The sequence below is a fragment of the Aulonocara stuartgranti genome (assembly GCF_965226115.1).
Source record: "Aulonocara stuartgranti genome assembly, chromosome: 6".
Classification (NCBI taxonomy): domain Eukaryota; kingdom Metazoa; phylum Chordata; class Actinopteri; order Cichliformes; family Cichlidae; genus Aulonocara; species Aulonocara stuartgranti.
This window is the reverse complement of record NC_138944.1, coordinates 16897801-16914738: the sequence shown is the minus strand read 5'-3', so window position 1 is coordinate 16914738 and position 16938 is coordinate 16897801. Positions and strand designations below refer to the sequence as shown.

At 39.8% G+C, this 16938-nt stretch overlaps 1 protein-coding gene and 1 long non-coding RNA gene across 3 annotated transcripts; one reads left to right on the top strand and one right to left on the bottom strand.

The window, feature by feature from the left end:
- Positions 1 to 238: 238 nt before the first annotated feature.
- Positions 239 to 4519, bottom strand: LOC309708628. The gene is made up of 3 exons (XR_014277299.1): positions 849 to 4519; positions 579 to 737; positions 239 to 462 (listed from the first exon to the last, which is right to left on the bottom strand). It is a non-coding gene; the product is annotated as an uncharacterized lncRNA (long non-coding RNA).
- A 2263-nt stretch (positions 4520 to 6782) lies between these two features.
- Positions 6783 to 16555, top strand: misp3 (MISP family member 3). Of its 2 annotated transcripts, none has more exons than XM_082536840.1 (4): positions 6783 to 7025; positions 10117 to 12568; positions 14395 to 14468; positions 15946 to 16555. In XM_082536840.1, exons 2-4 carry the CDS (start codon positions 10183 to 10185, stop codon positions 16042 to 16044), a joined length of 2559 nt encoding a protein of 852 aa, XP_082392966.1. In that variant the 5' UTR covers positions 6783 to 7025; positions 10117 to 10182; the 3' UTR covers positions 16045 to 16555. The 2 variants fall into 2 exon arrangements, with proteins under 2 accessions (XP_082392966.1, XP_082392967.1); XM_082536841.1 differs by having other exon boundaries at positions 6783 to 7038.
- The last annotated feature ends 383 nt before the right edge of the window (positions 16556 to 16938 follow it).

Here is a 16938-nt window from a genome sequence, read left to right as displayed (position 1 = left end):
TAGTAAGACTACAAAAAGTGCTTAATTAATGCCAGTCCATTTCCAGTAGCACGAAAAAATAATCTTAATAATATAAAATATAAAGTAAATTAATGGGTACCCACTGTCCTTCTTGAAAGAATATTATGTTATATGAAGGTACAAAAAGTTTCCAGAGGTTCAAAGATTGGTGTCCACAGTTTATAATAATTATACATCATCAAGGATATAAGATTAGTAAGAGGAGACAGCTCCACTGGCAAGGTGTTACTTTATTACGTTACTTTATTTTCTGAAAGTCTATGTTAATTTATCCATTTGTAACCCCAACCCTTCTGAGAAAACCCACAGTTGCTGCACTTCCACCCGAGATTCCAAGAACACATGAAAATTATTGACTTTGTCAATCTGTAGCTGTACTTACTTAAATCCAGGATAAACAAGGCAGTGTGACGGGACATGGCAGTGCAAATATTGATCAAACTGAAAAAAACCCCAGTGGCATTATTAGTAAAGCTAAAAATTAAAGGCAACAATAAAGCAGTTCAATGAGAAATTGTCACCTAAAAGTATGATTTCTGCACACACAGACATGTTACCTCTGTTTTCCATCACTCTGTTTGATGTCTGTGAGCATCTCAGCTCCTCTGTCCTCGGAAGTCTTGGAATAGTCTTTGGATCAGCTGGATTCTCATCATCTGCCAGGAAGATGGGCTTTAACCGCAGCTAGCATGGCTCTCCCACATGACCTGCAAGACCTGAAACACAGAAGCAGCACGATTGTGTACTTCTCCAACTCTAGTGAAACTTCACTCTATACCTACACCCATGTCAGTCATTTAGATGACAAGTGCTATTATCTGTCTTACAGCTTCACAGCAGAAAGTAGCACTTCTGTCTCTGATTTAGACTGGTACTTCAGTTTGACCTGGTCCTTCCACTACACAGCCTGTCAAGACTTGATTTGCTCTTTCCTGGAGAGGGAAAAACTTGACTTAATGCTATTTTGTCAAATGTAGTATTTTTGCATTTGCAAGATAAAAAATCCTCTTTTGCTCCTCATAATTCTGCTGCTATAACAGAAACCCCACTCCTAAATCATTCTTTGGACTGTTTATTTAGTTTGTTTGACTACTCTTTTGTACTTTCTTCTAATAATGCTGACGTATCCCAAATAAAAGAAGAAATGAGTTTAAAAAGTCAGTTTTAAGGTCTTTATAAAAACATGTCAGGACTTGCAGCCTTAACTGGTGCCTTCTTGCATGCAAGGTGGACTATAACAATATTTCAAGAGTATTTATTTGTTTTTTACCCTCTGACCCTATAAAGGATAAGAAGCTATAACTAGTGATACTTGACTCTCTTGACAAGAATTAAAAAGAGAAGAAAACAAGGGAACAAGGTTTACCTTGCTTGTCTCTTCAGAAAGTTTAAACTTTTATCAGTTGTTTTTTTTTTTTTTCAATTTGAATGCCCATCATTTTCCAGAGTCTTTTAAGCTGCTCACAGAGATTCACACATATTATACAAAACACTCTAAGGACCTTCAACTTCCATCTTGTTGGACTTCACTTAATCATACACATTGACAGACAGACATCAATCTCACTACAATCAACATTTCACAATTTCTTCTTTTCAATAACTTCACAGGTTATTACTGGTAAAACAACATATGTGACCTTGATAGCGAACGCATCTTGGGTCAAGACATATGGACAGATGATGGATGCTCACCATAGTATAACCTCATTAATTGCTTGCTCTATGTAATTTTTTCCTGTATCTTTTTTTTTTTTTTTTACTAATTTAAATACAGGCTTTATGCAACAGTTGTTATTTAGATTGGCGGTATTGAGAGCTTCATAGTACGGTGACCCTGAGAGGCCAAATAGACTGCAACTTAAGAAAACACCAGCAATAAGAAAAACGCTGCAAAAGCACACAAAACACAAGGGAAATAGGAAGAAAAAAAAACGGAAATAGGAAAAACTGATTTCCAAAAGCACAAAGGAAGTGTTTCTGGGGAGACAATAACCTGACAGACCAGTTGCAGGAACCCAAAACATGGTAGGTGTGTTTGATCATGATTCATACAATACTGATGACAGATTTTTAGGCTAATAGTTAGGCTAGCACACTTGCTTCTCATCTTTTCTTTCCCCACAAATCCTCCACTTCTTTTAAGTGTCTCCCAGCGCAATTCTTAGCATATTTTGGTTCCTGCAACTGATCCCCTAAAACATTTCCGTTGTGCTTTGTGTGCTTTTGCAGCGTTTTTCTTATTGCTGGTGTTTTCTTAAGTTGCAGTCCATTTGGCCTGCAGGGCCACCGTACTAACCTCCACGGCACAATATAATCTCCATTGCCTTTTAAAAAAACTAAAACTAAAACTAAACTAAACTATATAAATATGAAACAGTAGTATAGCTCAGCATGAAAAAAACAGAAGAAACCCACTAGCTAGCATAGCTCTGTTTAGTAGCTTAATAAGGAACTGTGCAAACCAGAATAATAAATAACTTAGTTTGTTAATCAAATCTGTACCAAAAAAATGACATGTTTTAAAAAATACGTGTTTAAATTGGGATTATGTGGCTGGGGTTTTGTTTCTACCCAACTGACAAAGACTCCATATATTAATACCTGCTAATAAGTAATCAGATCATTCCAACTTCATTCAAACTGTTGCTGTTTTTAAAGTTGCATTGCAGATTCAACCAAGTAGAAATATAATAAGCACTAGAAGAGCTGTTATGTGGATTTGTAACCTTTGGACAGAGTTAAGCTAACTGGCCCTGCCTCTTAAGCTAAGCTAAGCTAACAGGCTACAAGTTGAAGTAAGCATGTCAAACTATTACAAACTAGTTTAATAATCATAGTTATTTTCATGTCAGATGTATTTACTTAGGCTCTATAAGTATAGTGTTGAGGTATTTCTACTTTACCTAACTTTCGTCAAACGGTATTTTATGCTTGTACTTAAAAAATATACTTGTACATTTTGGGGCTATTGAATTAACATTGTATTTGTATACTTATCTGACTTTTGGAAATTTCTTCTTCTTCTTAAGTTTTAACGTCAAAAACATTTTAACATCATGAAGATCTGAGAATCCCTCACATGCTGCATGGTTAAGACTGAACCAGTGACAAAAACGTGACGTATTACATGAGCATATTAGAGTCTCTAATGGCCTCTGCTGAAAAGAAAAGTTAAATCTACTCCAAGTGTTTGAATAATCTTTGAAGGAGCTTTTTAACTTTGATTTAGAAAAGGCAAAGAAAATAAGACAGGAAAGCTGGGAGAAAGAGCAGGGGAAGGCATGCAGTAAATAGCCTCAGGCAGATTTAAAACCAGGTCTCTGCAATAGCCTTATGGCTATCGATCGTCTGCCCAATCTGTTCAGCTACACTGAAACCATCTGATTTTTAACCAAACTTTTTGTGTGGCAATATGTAATATTTCTAAAAATAGAAAAAAAATTGATTTGATCACATGCAAGTCACAGACATGAGCAGAGGATATAATATTTAACTTTGTTGGTAACAATTTGTGCCTCTTGCACTACTGTCAAATTAATGAAGTGATCACCAACGTCAGTACTTCCTACAGTACATCCTGTTAATAAACATCTTCTCCATCTGGTGCATTTGTTCATTCATTAGCATGGTGCAATAATTAAAACACTGTTCATCACAATAATCTAGTTAATAATAAATGTAAAACAACAACCACCAAGAAGAAGTGGAACATTCAGATTTTGGTAGACAAGATTTACTGTGATAACAACAAAAATATATGCAATATTTAAAGTGTCATTTGAATATGTGCTGCTCACACATGTGTTTCTAAAATCTTCTGCAATGGTGAAGACAGAAAGGACGATTTTACTAAAAAAAAACTTTCAGTTCAGTGCCAACAGTTGTGCCCTTTTTATCTTAAGTTCCAACCAATGATTGCATGCATTGCTGCTGTTAATGTGTATTTATAGAATTTTAAAATTGGTGAAAGAGTTCGTCAGCACCGACAGTCTGGCGTATATTGCTTTTAATGTTTAGCCTCAGCTCAATATCTACAGCAAACAAAGACAAAGTTCAAGTCTGGACATGATGTTCCAAGATAAATAGCCACTCAAAATTCAATTTAATGTGGATAAGAATCACAAAACTTTCCACTATTTCAAAATGTCTTTGATGTCACAATAATGGAATCCACATTTAGATAACAGATAATGAACCTATCCTGTGTTGAAAAGGTGGATTTTTTTGATGCAGGTTTTTGTTATAAAAAGACAAGCCTGCTAATTGAATTCCAGTCTTGGTGAGAAAATAAAATAAATGAAAGGTTGGAGAATAAAAGGCAAACATTTAACCACAGAATGGGAAAACCTTCAAGAAACAGCTTGGTTGCTGTGTGTGCAGTCACTCTCATTTATTTGATGTGTGGGAGTCAGGCAGCTCCTCTAGTCTGTGAAAGATTGGTTCACCCACTGGATCAGCTGGTTCCTCATCATTTCGAGGGCAGCTGGGCTCTAGTCGCAGGCAGTCTCAATCACTCACCATCTATGGAGGCTCTGAGACGTCGAGACAGCATCACGATGTACTTCTCCAACTCCAGCGAAGCTTCAACATTGTCTTATACCCAGATCAACCGCTTTGGTGATCAATGCCAATACCTGCGGTACAACATCTCAGCTGAAGGCAGCACTTTTACCTTTGATGTGCAGAGTCGTTTCAGCCTCAGCATGTATTTCCTCCACACGTCCTGCCCAGACTGTGTGGTAATGAGGTGGCTTGTGAAGTCAAGCAGGAGGATTTCTACGGACTTGTACCTGCTGAGTAGAAGGAGGGAGGTGGAGCAGAAAGAGCTGGAAGAGTTCAGAGCTCAGCTGAAGTGTTATCAATTGCCTGAGCCTATTGTGATGGATCCTACCAAGGAGCTTTGTCCAGAGCAGCCTGAGAACCAACCAACAGCAGCAGCAGCTCCTCAGGCTGAGGAGACAGTGGCTCAAAAGGCATAAAGGACACTGGCACATTGTAATCAGTTACTCAGAGAATTACTCTTACAGTGTTAGTAAGTTCTTCTTACAGACTGGATGTTTTTAATTTAATCAAAAGTTATACTTTAAACAACAGTTGTATTTTTCATTGGAGGGAGATGTTGCGAGTAGATTAAATATTTGTTTTATTATGGACACCTTGGTATTTGCATTTATTGCCTATTAACTCTCAATTGAAGCTTTTGTAAAAATATATCTTGCTCCTTTTAGATTTCTAAAGGTAAAGTGATTTAGAGCATCTAGAGGGTATACTAGTGTTGTCAAGATTGCAAAGTGCTAAAACAAGCTTGTTACTTCATGTTCTTTCATGAAATGTTAAACTGATGCACAATTAAATTCCCTATTGCTGAATCCAGTAACCTCAGAGTTTTGGACGTACAGTACAATATGACCTTATTTGGTCTGGAAAAAAATCTTTTAATACATCACCACCTAGTGTTTGTTTTTTTCTGGCCAGTTTGTGTGGAAACCTGTGCTAAACTGACCTATGACTAGGGACAGGAATTGATGCACTTTTACTGATACAGCACCAATGTTATTGTTTCTGCCACTGATTAGAATCAATACTGCATATTGATCTGGTTCTTTATTGATTGCCTTACCAATTCTGACCCCGTTTTGCTTCAGGAGAGAAGTACACCTACATAGGTTTTTAGCATCTATAGCATTGCTTTATCACCTAAAATTCCCAAACAGAATAATGCCCAGTGCTAACTGTAGCATTAATTTCTCCATCAGCATCTAAAATAGGGAAACTGAAAGAATGATTGCATGACATTTGTTTGCATTTATGCAAACCGATAAAGAAACGGTTCCCAGTGTTAGTCTGCTTGCCTATTGGTCCTGCTTATCGGTGCACTTGTGCTACAATTAGCTGATTTCAGTTCATGTCCCAGAGGAGTCCATAGCATGGATATGGGCATTACTTTTATTTTTATTGCACAGATCAGAGTGCGATGATAAAGTGAAAACCAGAATACAAACATGTGCATTATCCTCCTAACACAACTTCAGCTCTTTGCAAGCATCTGCACAGATAGCATGCTAACGCTAAGCCAGCCAAGAATCCAGAGCGATAATAAAGCTCAGTGAATGCTGACCCCAGCCCAGCAGCCACACCCTGAACTTCAGCAGCTGACAAACGCAGCGATGAGCAGTCAGGCTGGAACCTCTGTTTATACTTGTTCATGTTTCTAAAGATAGTTTTCATCTTTGCTGTGTGTTCATACCTAAATACTGAGAGAAAGATTGTATGTGTGTCCTCATTAGGACAGGGACTTGGTTTTATTGGTTTGTGGGACTGTAAACTATGGGTTTATATTGTTTTGAGTAATGAAGCCAACACAGCACAACAAAGAAAGGAAATACCTTCAATATGCACAGAAATTTGGCCACGCAGCATGTAATCACTATGAAAGTCTTTAAGTCATTCCTGCAGTTTAACAAATTGGTGTGTGCCATCTGGCTTCATGGAAAGATAAAGATTAGTTTTAGTAGGATCTTTACCTTGAGGCCACTCTTGTTGTGATTTGGCACTATATAAACTGAATGAAATGTCTGTCTCTGCAAAGCACAGTCTATTTATTCATAAGGCTAACCAAGCCTACTCTTGTTAGCTAGTAGCTTAACACTATTGTCTTAAATGCGATGCAACTCCAATCCAGTCCAATAGGATTATTACTACATATCATATTTTCAAATCCATGACAGCAGAGTAAGCCTGGAGCACATGTGTTTAAGCAGACTCTCATGCATATTTGTCCACGTATTAGTGATTGTGGGTGAATGAAATGCAAATGTGGGCGTGCACAATTGTTGGACTGATGGTGTTGGTGTGCACAAATGAGGAGAGCCGGGCTCTGAGGCATTGTGAGAGCCGAGAGCAGACAGAGTCCTGTTCTGCTGATTACACATCAGTGAATTGAAGCAAGACAAGTGTGTATTACACAGGAATCTATCATTTGGAGGGCATCTTCAAGACAGGTATGTGCAACAGGTATGTGTAGCTGTATATTCAGTTCCTGTAGTATGTTCTTGTTGAGTAGGAAACTGCTCTAAATACATACATGAAATATTTTCTAGGGTAAGTAATTACCACTGGGAAAAAACAAACAAGCGTAGTACAGAAATTTGGAGCAGCTGAGCCTATTGGGATAAATTTCTCAAATATGACACTTATGCCTGGAAAATGTTAAAAGAACATAGTCAGCAACTATTAGACAGCAACAACACTAGGGATGAATTTGGCTGAATTTATTCAAATTCATTTCAATTTTTTTGTCTAAAGTCGTTAGATCTTTAACAGTTTTAGGACATTGCTGACCACGAAAAGGAGGTTTATTTGTTTGAGCTGACACAGATGTTTTTTCCCCAATGATGATAATGATTATTCTGTTCTTTTGATAATGTAAGAGCCTTTGTGGATATAATGAACAAAACATAAGTCTGTTATGTAATTAAGTTTAATCCGCAACCTTACCTTTGGTAAAATTCTGCCAGATTCCTCTGAAAATAAAAAAGAATCCAATAATCAATTGTCAGAGTTTATGCTTAGAGTGGTTAAATTACATCAACATGCCCCAGAATGAATGAGCAGCTTGTTTTACTACCGTAGCGTTGGAGGCTACAAAGTTTAAACCATTATAACAAATTTCTTTCTCACTGTGGCAAAATGTTCCTTTTCATGCTCAATTTCACAATGAAGCTTAGTGTTGGGAACTCTCCGTTAGTAAGCGACTTATTATTCTGACTTTATGAATTTCAGGGGTTTCTGTCAGTTATTCTGTAACATAGGTGGTAGAGTCATGTGTGCAGGTAACAGCTGAGCCTGTGTTTCTGTGTCTGATCAGTTAAAAAGCAGCATGCATTAACTGAGTTAATGACTGAGGTTATTGCTCATTTAGGCACAGTAATAACTCCGTGGGAATGCCAGTTACCCAAATCTCACTGCCCCCTCATTACAAAACACCCGGCCTGACGTTAGCCAGGGTACATTTCATAATGGGCACTGAATAGGGCATTCAGTGAACACACTAATAAGCTGCTTATTAAACTGGTATATGAAACAAAACAAATAATGTTCTGGCTTGAAATCTTTTTACATTTCGGAAACAAGAAAGAAACCTTGAGTTAGTATGTGTGTCTTAGCTGGAAGCTGATAATAATGTTAGCCCAGATACATCAAACGCAGCTGGAGATTGGCTTCCCAAACCAGTTTCTGTCTTATCTCTCATATCTCACTGTTTCCTCTCCCTGATCTCATACTAATTTACCCGCACTAGGCTACATTGTTCTGCTGTTGCATCCACATGTTCAGCCAGTATGCCACAGCGATCCCCATTCTTCCCACCGTGTCCTCATGCTGTCACTCCTTATAATCTGTACACGAAGGGGGTGTACCTCATTTGTCCGTCCGTCCCAGTTCATCAAAGACCCTTGATCCCCAGTGCTGTGGTCTACATTCCCCTAATGATCAGTCACAGTTGGAGTCCAGCCTAGTCAGAATGGCTTGGAAGTGATAATAGTGATGGGAAAGGGAGTTTTTCAGAACGCAAGCTGAACAAGAGATGACAGTGTGTGTGTGTGTGTGTGTGTGTGTGTGTGTGTGTGTGTGTGAGAGAGAGAGAGAGAGAGAGAGAGAGAGAGAGAGAGAGAGAGAGAGAGAGAGAAAGAAAGAAAGAAAGAAAGAAAGAAAGAAAGAAAGAAAGAAAAAGCAATAATACAGATTCAGGGCAAGCTTGAAATACAGGAGTGTGTATTAAAGAAAAAGAGATATTGGATGAGTTGGACTCCACTTTAGTAAGTATATCCCGCAGACAATCCTATTGTCTGTGTGTGTGTCTGTGTGTGTGTGTGTGTGTGTGTGTGTGTGTGTGTGTGTTACTGAGCCATTTCCCAGCCTGTAAGCTGATTAAAGAAAAGGTGTGCTCAGCAGAAAACTTTAGTTAGGCTCTGCACAGAGTAGTTGCCACCTTACAGCCAAAGTCAGGCACAGCTTTATAAACACCCTGCGTGTCATATAATAACATAAGCGCACTAAAGCTGCCGTTAAAGAGAGAGAAAAGGAATGCAGTACACTTTAACTGGATTTGCAGTGCTCTAATCCAACACAGTTATTTAAGCATATACAGAAGACAGTAACAAATTAAAAGAGATACTAGTCCGCCATGCGCCCCAGAACAGTTTTAGTGATCTTTGCTCAGATGTCTGGATTCATACAATAAAAAAAAAAGCACCCCTCCACAGCAAAACCCATCTGTTCTTTGATTGGATAGGTAAATTTGTGATTGACATGACATTGGCCAATCAGATGAAAGGAAGAAAAATAGAGTCAAAATTCGTACTTGTAACTTGAAACTTGAGTGCAGACTTTCTCACATAGTTTTTTGGCTAAGTCCACACACAAATTCTTTTTACACATTCAAATCCTGATTTACAAGTACAAAACTGATTTACAAGTACAAAACTGATTTACAAGTACAAAATATTTATGACCACAATTTGAGCCCATACAGATGAGTGCAATGAGTTCTGAGGACTGCAGCGTCGTCTGATTCATCCTCATTTTCATACTCGTATGGCCTGTTTTTAGATGTCATCACTTCAAGTATATTCCATTTTTTCTTTCATTTGTTTCTCACTTGCATAATAATGAACATATATTTATTTAAAAAAAAAACCTTTATACCATTATTTTTTAAAACCTCTGATAGCTGAAAGGGAAACAGAAGCTGACATTATCTTTTAAAAACAACAAATCCTGCTATGCAAATGCCAAGTGTCCTAACATGTTTTTTTCCCTCTTAACAATTATTTAAAAATGTTCTTTCTTGTCTGTTCGCTGTAGTATTTCAACAGAGATGAGAAAGAGTTATGAAAATACAAATGAAAACATGTCAGTATAGCCCTCAGCGTTTCGCACAGTGAAAACAGACAATGATTCATTGCAGCAGTAATATGAATGAGTTGTTTGAAATGCTCTAAAATATTAGTGTATAAAATAAACAATGCTAAACAATGTCAATCACTCTGCCATTCCCCTCTCCTCCATCTGTGCTCTTTTGCTTTCATTCAGACTGACTGGCTGGAGGCCAAACAACCTGACTGCTCCAAACACTTCTACATCAGCAGACCTGTCACCATGGCAACAAGACCCACGGCCTGGCAGGAGCAGTGCCCTGTCAACTTACTTGACGAGTCGGTCAATGAGTCTTGGGCGAGGGGTGACAACTTCCCTCTGAAAGGCTTAAAGGCACCCAAGGCAGAACCCGAGGAGGATATAGACACCCTGGAGCCTGATGCTCAGGTCAATACTCAGCGGGAGAAAGAGACTATCTCAAAAATCAAAACAGCTGATGCGACTAAAATGGAAAATGAAGGAGCTGCGAGAATAAGGGAGACAGAGGAAGCAGTGATGGGATCAGAGCAAGTTCCTAAAAACCTATCAGGAGGACTAAAGACTCAAGAGGAACCTGAAGTTGAGTTATGCGAGGAAGTTTTCCCGCCTACACTTTCCTTGGGTGCCTTATCAGCAGGAGTACACCGTGACAAAGAGGGCTTTTCCAGCCCTGAGGGTGAGGTGGCAGAGTGTATCAGTGATGTTGATGTCATTTCAGACCCAACAGAAGACATTACTTCTTTAGATAGCCAGAATAGTCGAGAATGGTTAAAGGCATCTCAGATGACTGAACCAGCTGATCAGAAGACATATAAACCATCTGTAACAGATGTAATAAGTACCGGTATAGTGGAAAATAATGTGTTACGACCTGCTCACCCTTCTTGCTCTGACATTAACATTACAGATGACGCGCATACTGTGAGTTCCCCTCCTTTTGCAGATGAAAGTGAGGAAGAAGAGGAAGTGGGCATTGCTATTATGGAACTGAACACATTAAATATCAACAGCAAGTCTTTCCAACCTTTATATTTAGCTTCCACTAATCAAGAGACAGACTCAGCTTTGCATGCAAAACCCTCAGATAAACACCAGGAGGGGCTGTTGTTAAAGAACCAACGTGAACCTGCCCTCAGAGGTGTAAACCAGGAAGCAGGACAACAGGTGCCTGGCCAGGGATCTCCACCTTTGTCGACCGTTGCCATGGAGCCGTCCAATCCAGGTGGGGCTGCTTCTGCTACAGGCTTTGCTTGCGTTGTTGCTGTGAGAGAAAGGCACAGCAGGGCGGGGGAAAGAACAGAGGGAGAAAATGAGCAAACAGGTGGGGAGGAAGGGCAGAAAGAGAGCGGACTTGAAAGGAACAAGCCAGCTGGGCAGCAACACAGCGGGGGACTGTTGAGATATTCACAAACAGTCCAAATACAAGAGCCGGAGATAGAAAAATATAGCTGTGGTGTGTCTCTGAAGCACAGCAACCACACCAGGATGGAGAATGACTCATGTGACGATAGCCAGAGTGACAGTGGTGTATCAGCTGATTTCTCCCCGTCCAACACTTTGGAGAGCTCTCCATCAACTGTATCCAGAGAGACTCCCATTGAGAGGGAGATCCGAAGGGCTATAGAGCGGGAACATAGCCTGAGAAGATCCAGAGGGCTTCCAAATCTACGCATCACTCCAGAGTATGTAGAGGTTCCCTTAAGAAAAACTGTTCTTTCCAATTCAGTAGCTGCGAAGACTGAGTGGTGTCAGGACAAAGATAGAGAGTTTGCTGGCAAAAAGATGCTGTATGAGATTCAAACGGAGACCCAGAGGGAGCAGGATCTGGTCAAGCTTGGGAAAATTCCAGGTTTTTATGATAAAGGCACAGTTCGACAAATAAGGGAGAAGAAACAGATCTATGAGACCTTTCAGACACCCAGTGACTCAACTTTTACAGCCTCAACCAGTCGCAGGGCCCCATCGGTTTCTTCTGTCAGCAATGGTTCAACTCCCAAGAAGCAGGAAGACATCTCATCACAGGTGTCCACCACAGAAGACACACGTGTCGAGAAGAGACACAGTTTGGATCTTCTTAGCCCGACACAGACCCCAAACTCTCCCATAGGACGGAGTGTAACCAAAAACACTCTTCAAGGACCGGGTATCTCACAGGGGACAAGTCGACAAGTCATAATCTTAGAGAACAACCTGAAGAACACAACACCGAAGAAACACCAAGACAAATCAGAGGGTATTACTGTTGTCGACTCTGGAAGTCCTTACATCTTATTGTCACAGAAAGGAGGGAATGAAAAAGTAACAGAAAAAAGACAAGAAAAGGAGGAGGTGGAGGATTTAGTACCCAAGGAGAACCCCTTTTTCAAGCTGCGCTCTTCAAATAATTTAGTGAAAGTGAAGGAGGATATCCAGGAGGCCCAGAAGAGGGAGAAGGAGCTTCGCAAGCAGAGGATTAGTCTGTATGGGGGCAGTGGTGGTGTTGGTGGTACACAAGGACAAGGAGGGGGAGAAAGAGAGGGAGGAAGGCCAGTCAGCATGGAGTTAAAGAGTCCTGTGCTGTCATTAAACGGACTGTCCGTTGCTGACGCACCTGGGTCATCATCCAAAGGAGAAACTGGACCCTCAGCAGGTTAGTGTAGGCCTGTGTTGGTCTCTGGGTGAGCATGTGTGTAAGGGTGTAATTGATTCTGTTTGTGCCCGCCTGCTCACATAGGCTGGTGTGTGTGTATGACTGGTTGAGCGTGGGTGTGTGTGTCATTTTTATATCCGTGGCTAGATGATGAAAACCCCCTGAAACAGCTCAGTGAGCACATTATTTCATTTTCCTTATGGTCAGTGGAAAACCTCAAAACAGCTTTCGAATCTACTGTTAGCTATTATGAGCAATAACTTTGCACCGGAGCCCATAAGCTGGCCGGCCAGAAAATAAAATTCTGTAACTCAACAAAAAATGTAGCACCTAACCTGTCATATTAATTGTGAAAAGCTGAGGCAGGGAAAAACCTGGCTCATATTTCAACGCTATTGTGTCAGGGAAGAAAGGAGCTGGCTGAAAGAGTCCAATCTGGGAATTAAGTCCGAAATCAGCATTCAAAAAGTGGATATAATCTGATACAGAGTTTGTGCATGTGTGTGCGTGTGTGTAGACTATTGCTGCCTATAGTGTATCTCTGGGAAATTTTGTTTGCCTGTATTATACAGTAGTGATTTCCAGGTGGGGTACTTGCTATTGTGTCAGCAATCCAGGGATCTTTATATGCTTGGTTTAAATAGTCAAGTAAGAAAATGGGCTAAATAGTTTAAATAATAAGTTAGTGACCTTAAATAAAGGGAGAAAAACAACTGCTAAATAGCCAATTTAGCCAAAGATAAATAGCTGAAATCAATACAGTTACAATAAAGATGAAACATATATTTATATATTTATAGATATTTATATATTATTTTTAAAGATATGGGTTTCGGTAGAGAGTTTAGTTTTGAGCTATATATATGTCTGTAACGTACATCTATACTATTAGATGGGTGGATATTCATATTAAACATAGTTTGAGTTAGTAACGTTAGCTTATAGCTTTAGCTAAGATGAAAGCTAAGGTTAGCTTAAAGCTTTTCCACCTGAGCCAAAATTTCAGGCTCCTCTGAACGCTTGATTTCAAACTTCTGTTTTTCCTTCTCCAGCTCTGCATGATGTTAAAAACAGGATACTGTTATATGGTCATTTCAAAACCAGCCCTGGCAGTGAGCATCGCCCTGCTAACAGAAGGCTCAAACCTTCTGTTGGGGCAAAGATTAAGATAGAGAATAAGGATTATTTTGAACTGTGAATGACGCAAAGCTACTCCAGTAGAGTCCAAGAATAAAAATATGAATAACACAAGTAGAGATTTATAAAAACAGTGCTTAATAATTCAAATTACAAACATTTGATACATGATTTTGAAGGGCATTTTGAAAGAGTGCTTGGCTGTGATACATCAGAAAAAAAAGACTGGGAGGCGTTGCTCTACAGTATGTTTCAGTGTGTTTTTTTGTCTGTGTTGTGTTGCCATGAAGGCTGATTTGTGATTACGTCAGAATGAATGACTTAAAACATTGTTGGTTTAACAATGAGTGACATAAACTGACCAGGGTGTGTCCACAAAGCACGCCGGACGGTAACTGAAGGTCGTGCAAAGTGCAGCTGCATATTGCTTTACACATCAGGCTTTATTGCCCTTCTGTTTCTTAATTACCGCTGCCTGCTTTTAGTTTCTGTTTCTCCACGTTCATGAACAGATTTCTTTCCGTCTGTTCCCTCTGCAATCCTCTGTCTCTTCTCATTTCTCTCTGCTGCCTCACGATGTTCAATCTTAATTTGATTCAGTGTTCACACTGTGGTGCTCAAACAACATCACAGGGGCACTTCTCCCTCACTGCTGTTCTTTCTTCATCTGCTTTTCTCTTCTCTTCCAGCACGCCTGTCAGTCAGCAAGTCATTTGTGTGGCCCCCGGTCCAGGCTGAAGACGAGAAGATTAACCGGCTAGAGGTGTGTCAGTGTTACAGCTCATCCGTCACACTATTGATTTTTAGAGTTTGTATAAATTTTACCATCTGGTACTTAATAAAACTTCGCAGTGAGTTTTATTAAGTACTTTCGACTCTGAATTTTAACGTGCCAACCTCACCCGTCTAGTACACTTGGCATAGGACATGAAAATGTAGGCAAATCGCCATCCTGAGTCTCCCTGGAATGCAGACAAGAAGATATCAGGTTCCAAAATAATGATGCTTTGTTAGCTCTACATTTGACTTGCAATGTCGCATTAAGATGAGCTTTCAGGCAGGTGAATTAAAGGAAGATCCAACATAGAGTGTTCTTGTACGATGCTGGTCAACCAAGTGCCACGAGACCAGAGTCAATGGGTTTTGGAATTTATTGCACAAGAATTAAAGTCATAAAATGTTCTAAAGGTCTCAGCTACACCACGTCCAATCAGGAAATAAATTAAGATATCTTAAAACAACTTTTTATTGATTAGCTGTGATCATTTCCATCAGAGAGGCTAAGTGGAGTCAAATAAATCCAGCAAAATTCCTCCCACAGTTTAACAGCTTCCCCTTTTCCCCATTTTCCTTTAATTTGTCACGCATCTGTCTGTTTAAAACTGCTCTGGACTGTAATGTGTCAAATGGAGAAAGTCTTGTGGGAGGATGTCAGCATCTCTTTTGCACCAAATATGGGACGCAAATATCTGATAACATGCTGAACACACAGTGAGGCTCTTATCTTTATAGATAAGGGATGAAGGCAAACAGCCCTGAGACTGAGAGAGAGCAAGAGAGAGAGGGAAGGAACGTGTCTGTAGAGTGTGTGTATGTGCGCACACTTGAGCAGTCAATAGCAGGCAAAGAGGAAAGTCAATTGACAATCCCACTGATTTGTGTTACCTTCCTTGTGGGTCTTGCATCTCTTTGATACTCTGGTATCTCTGATTAAAGCGGAGTGCTGCTTCGTGGCTTGAGCTGTTTAATTCAGTTTGGCATTGATGTGCTGGGGTTTAGCTGCATGGTTCAGTCTGACATTAGCAGCGTTTTGCCCTCTTTCCTCTCACTTCCTCATAGACCCTCCCTCTCTTTCTCTCTCTGCTGGTTGATTATCTGTGCACAGACCTAGTTCCTGATTAAAGTTCAGAGATACATGAAGGATTGCAGGGCAAATTGGCCTCACTTGTTGACTTAGTCATACAGAACATGGCCTTGGATCACAGTCGCATTAACCTTCCTTTGACTTACAGAGCTAATGATGCTCATCCAAAGATATGTCCTCAAGAGGAAGCAAATTCATCCCTTTCCTTTCTTTTCGCTCCCTCCGTGTTGGCTTTTTGGTTTGGTCTCCCACTCCAACATACTTTTGAATTCTCTTTCTTTTTCTGCTCCTACTCTTCCAACTTACTGCCTGCCTCTTCTTTTACCATGCAATCACCACTTACTCCTGTTCACTTTTTGTTCTCCTTTTCATTCAGCTCCCCCAGAGTCCTCGTACCCCTAGACAGAAGTCTCCTCTAGTGCTGCGCTGGGAATCAGGTCTGATCAATGGACACAACAACAAGGATTTGGACTGAGAAAGGTCTTTTTACAGAGACCTGCAGATGGGAATAAGGAACAACGATGAAGAGGAAGAAGGAGGGAACGTGGAGTGAGAAAGAGGTCAGGGATTGAGGCTAGAAAAGGGGTCGGGAGTATTGGGAGCAAGGAACATGATTTGTGGTGGACTAAAAAAAAACCCTGAAGAGTCCTTCAGCAAAGAAGCGATGTGAATGGAGAACGTGGGGCACCTATAAGTAGATAAGCTCATGGCCTGCTTCAGGTGCTGAAAACCCTTAAGACTAATGAATGTAAAAAGACAATAAAAATAAAAATAATATGTAGGAGAAAAGAAGAATTTAGGAGATTTTCAAACAATCAGGAACTCCTTCATCTGTGGATTTCTTATGTTTTGAAAAAACAATGTGTCATCAAGAGTCTTATGTGCTTAACAATATCTACATAGAGGAAATAATTTAGTTTATTACACATGTAAACACCTTATGCAATCTGATACAACAGCCATGTAATAAACCCTATCTTTGCCTAGCTCTGTCTCCTGACTTTTTATTGACTCTGTCAGAATGCTGTTGGGTTTTTTTATTGAACTCTTTGGCCATTTTGAAGATTGCAGTTAGAGACCAGTGATATTTGATTGCATTATAAAATAATTACTTCAGCAATATATTTGCAATGACCAATCTTGAGCTAATCTACATGGCCACTCTACTGGGAACTCAGGATTTACTGGGATTTTTTTGCTGAGAACAGAATTTTCCAGTTCTACCATGGTTATCCAATACCCTTCAGAACACTGGAGCTTAATCATTCTCTCGACCCTTGACGAGTTCAAAGTACTGATAAAATATTATGTAACCGAAGAGTGCAAACTGCTATTCTGAATTTAGATTTCATATTTTGTACAAGTTGTA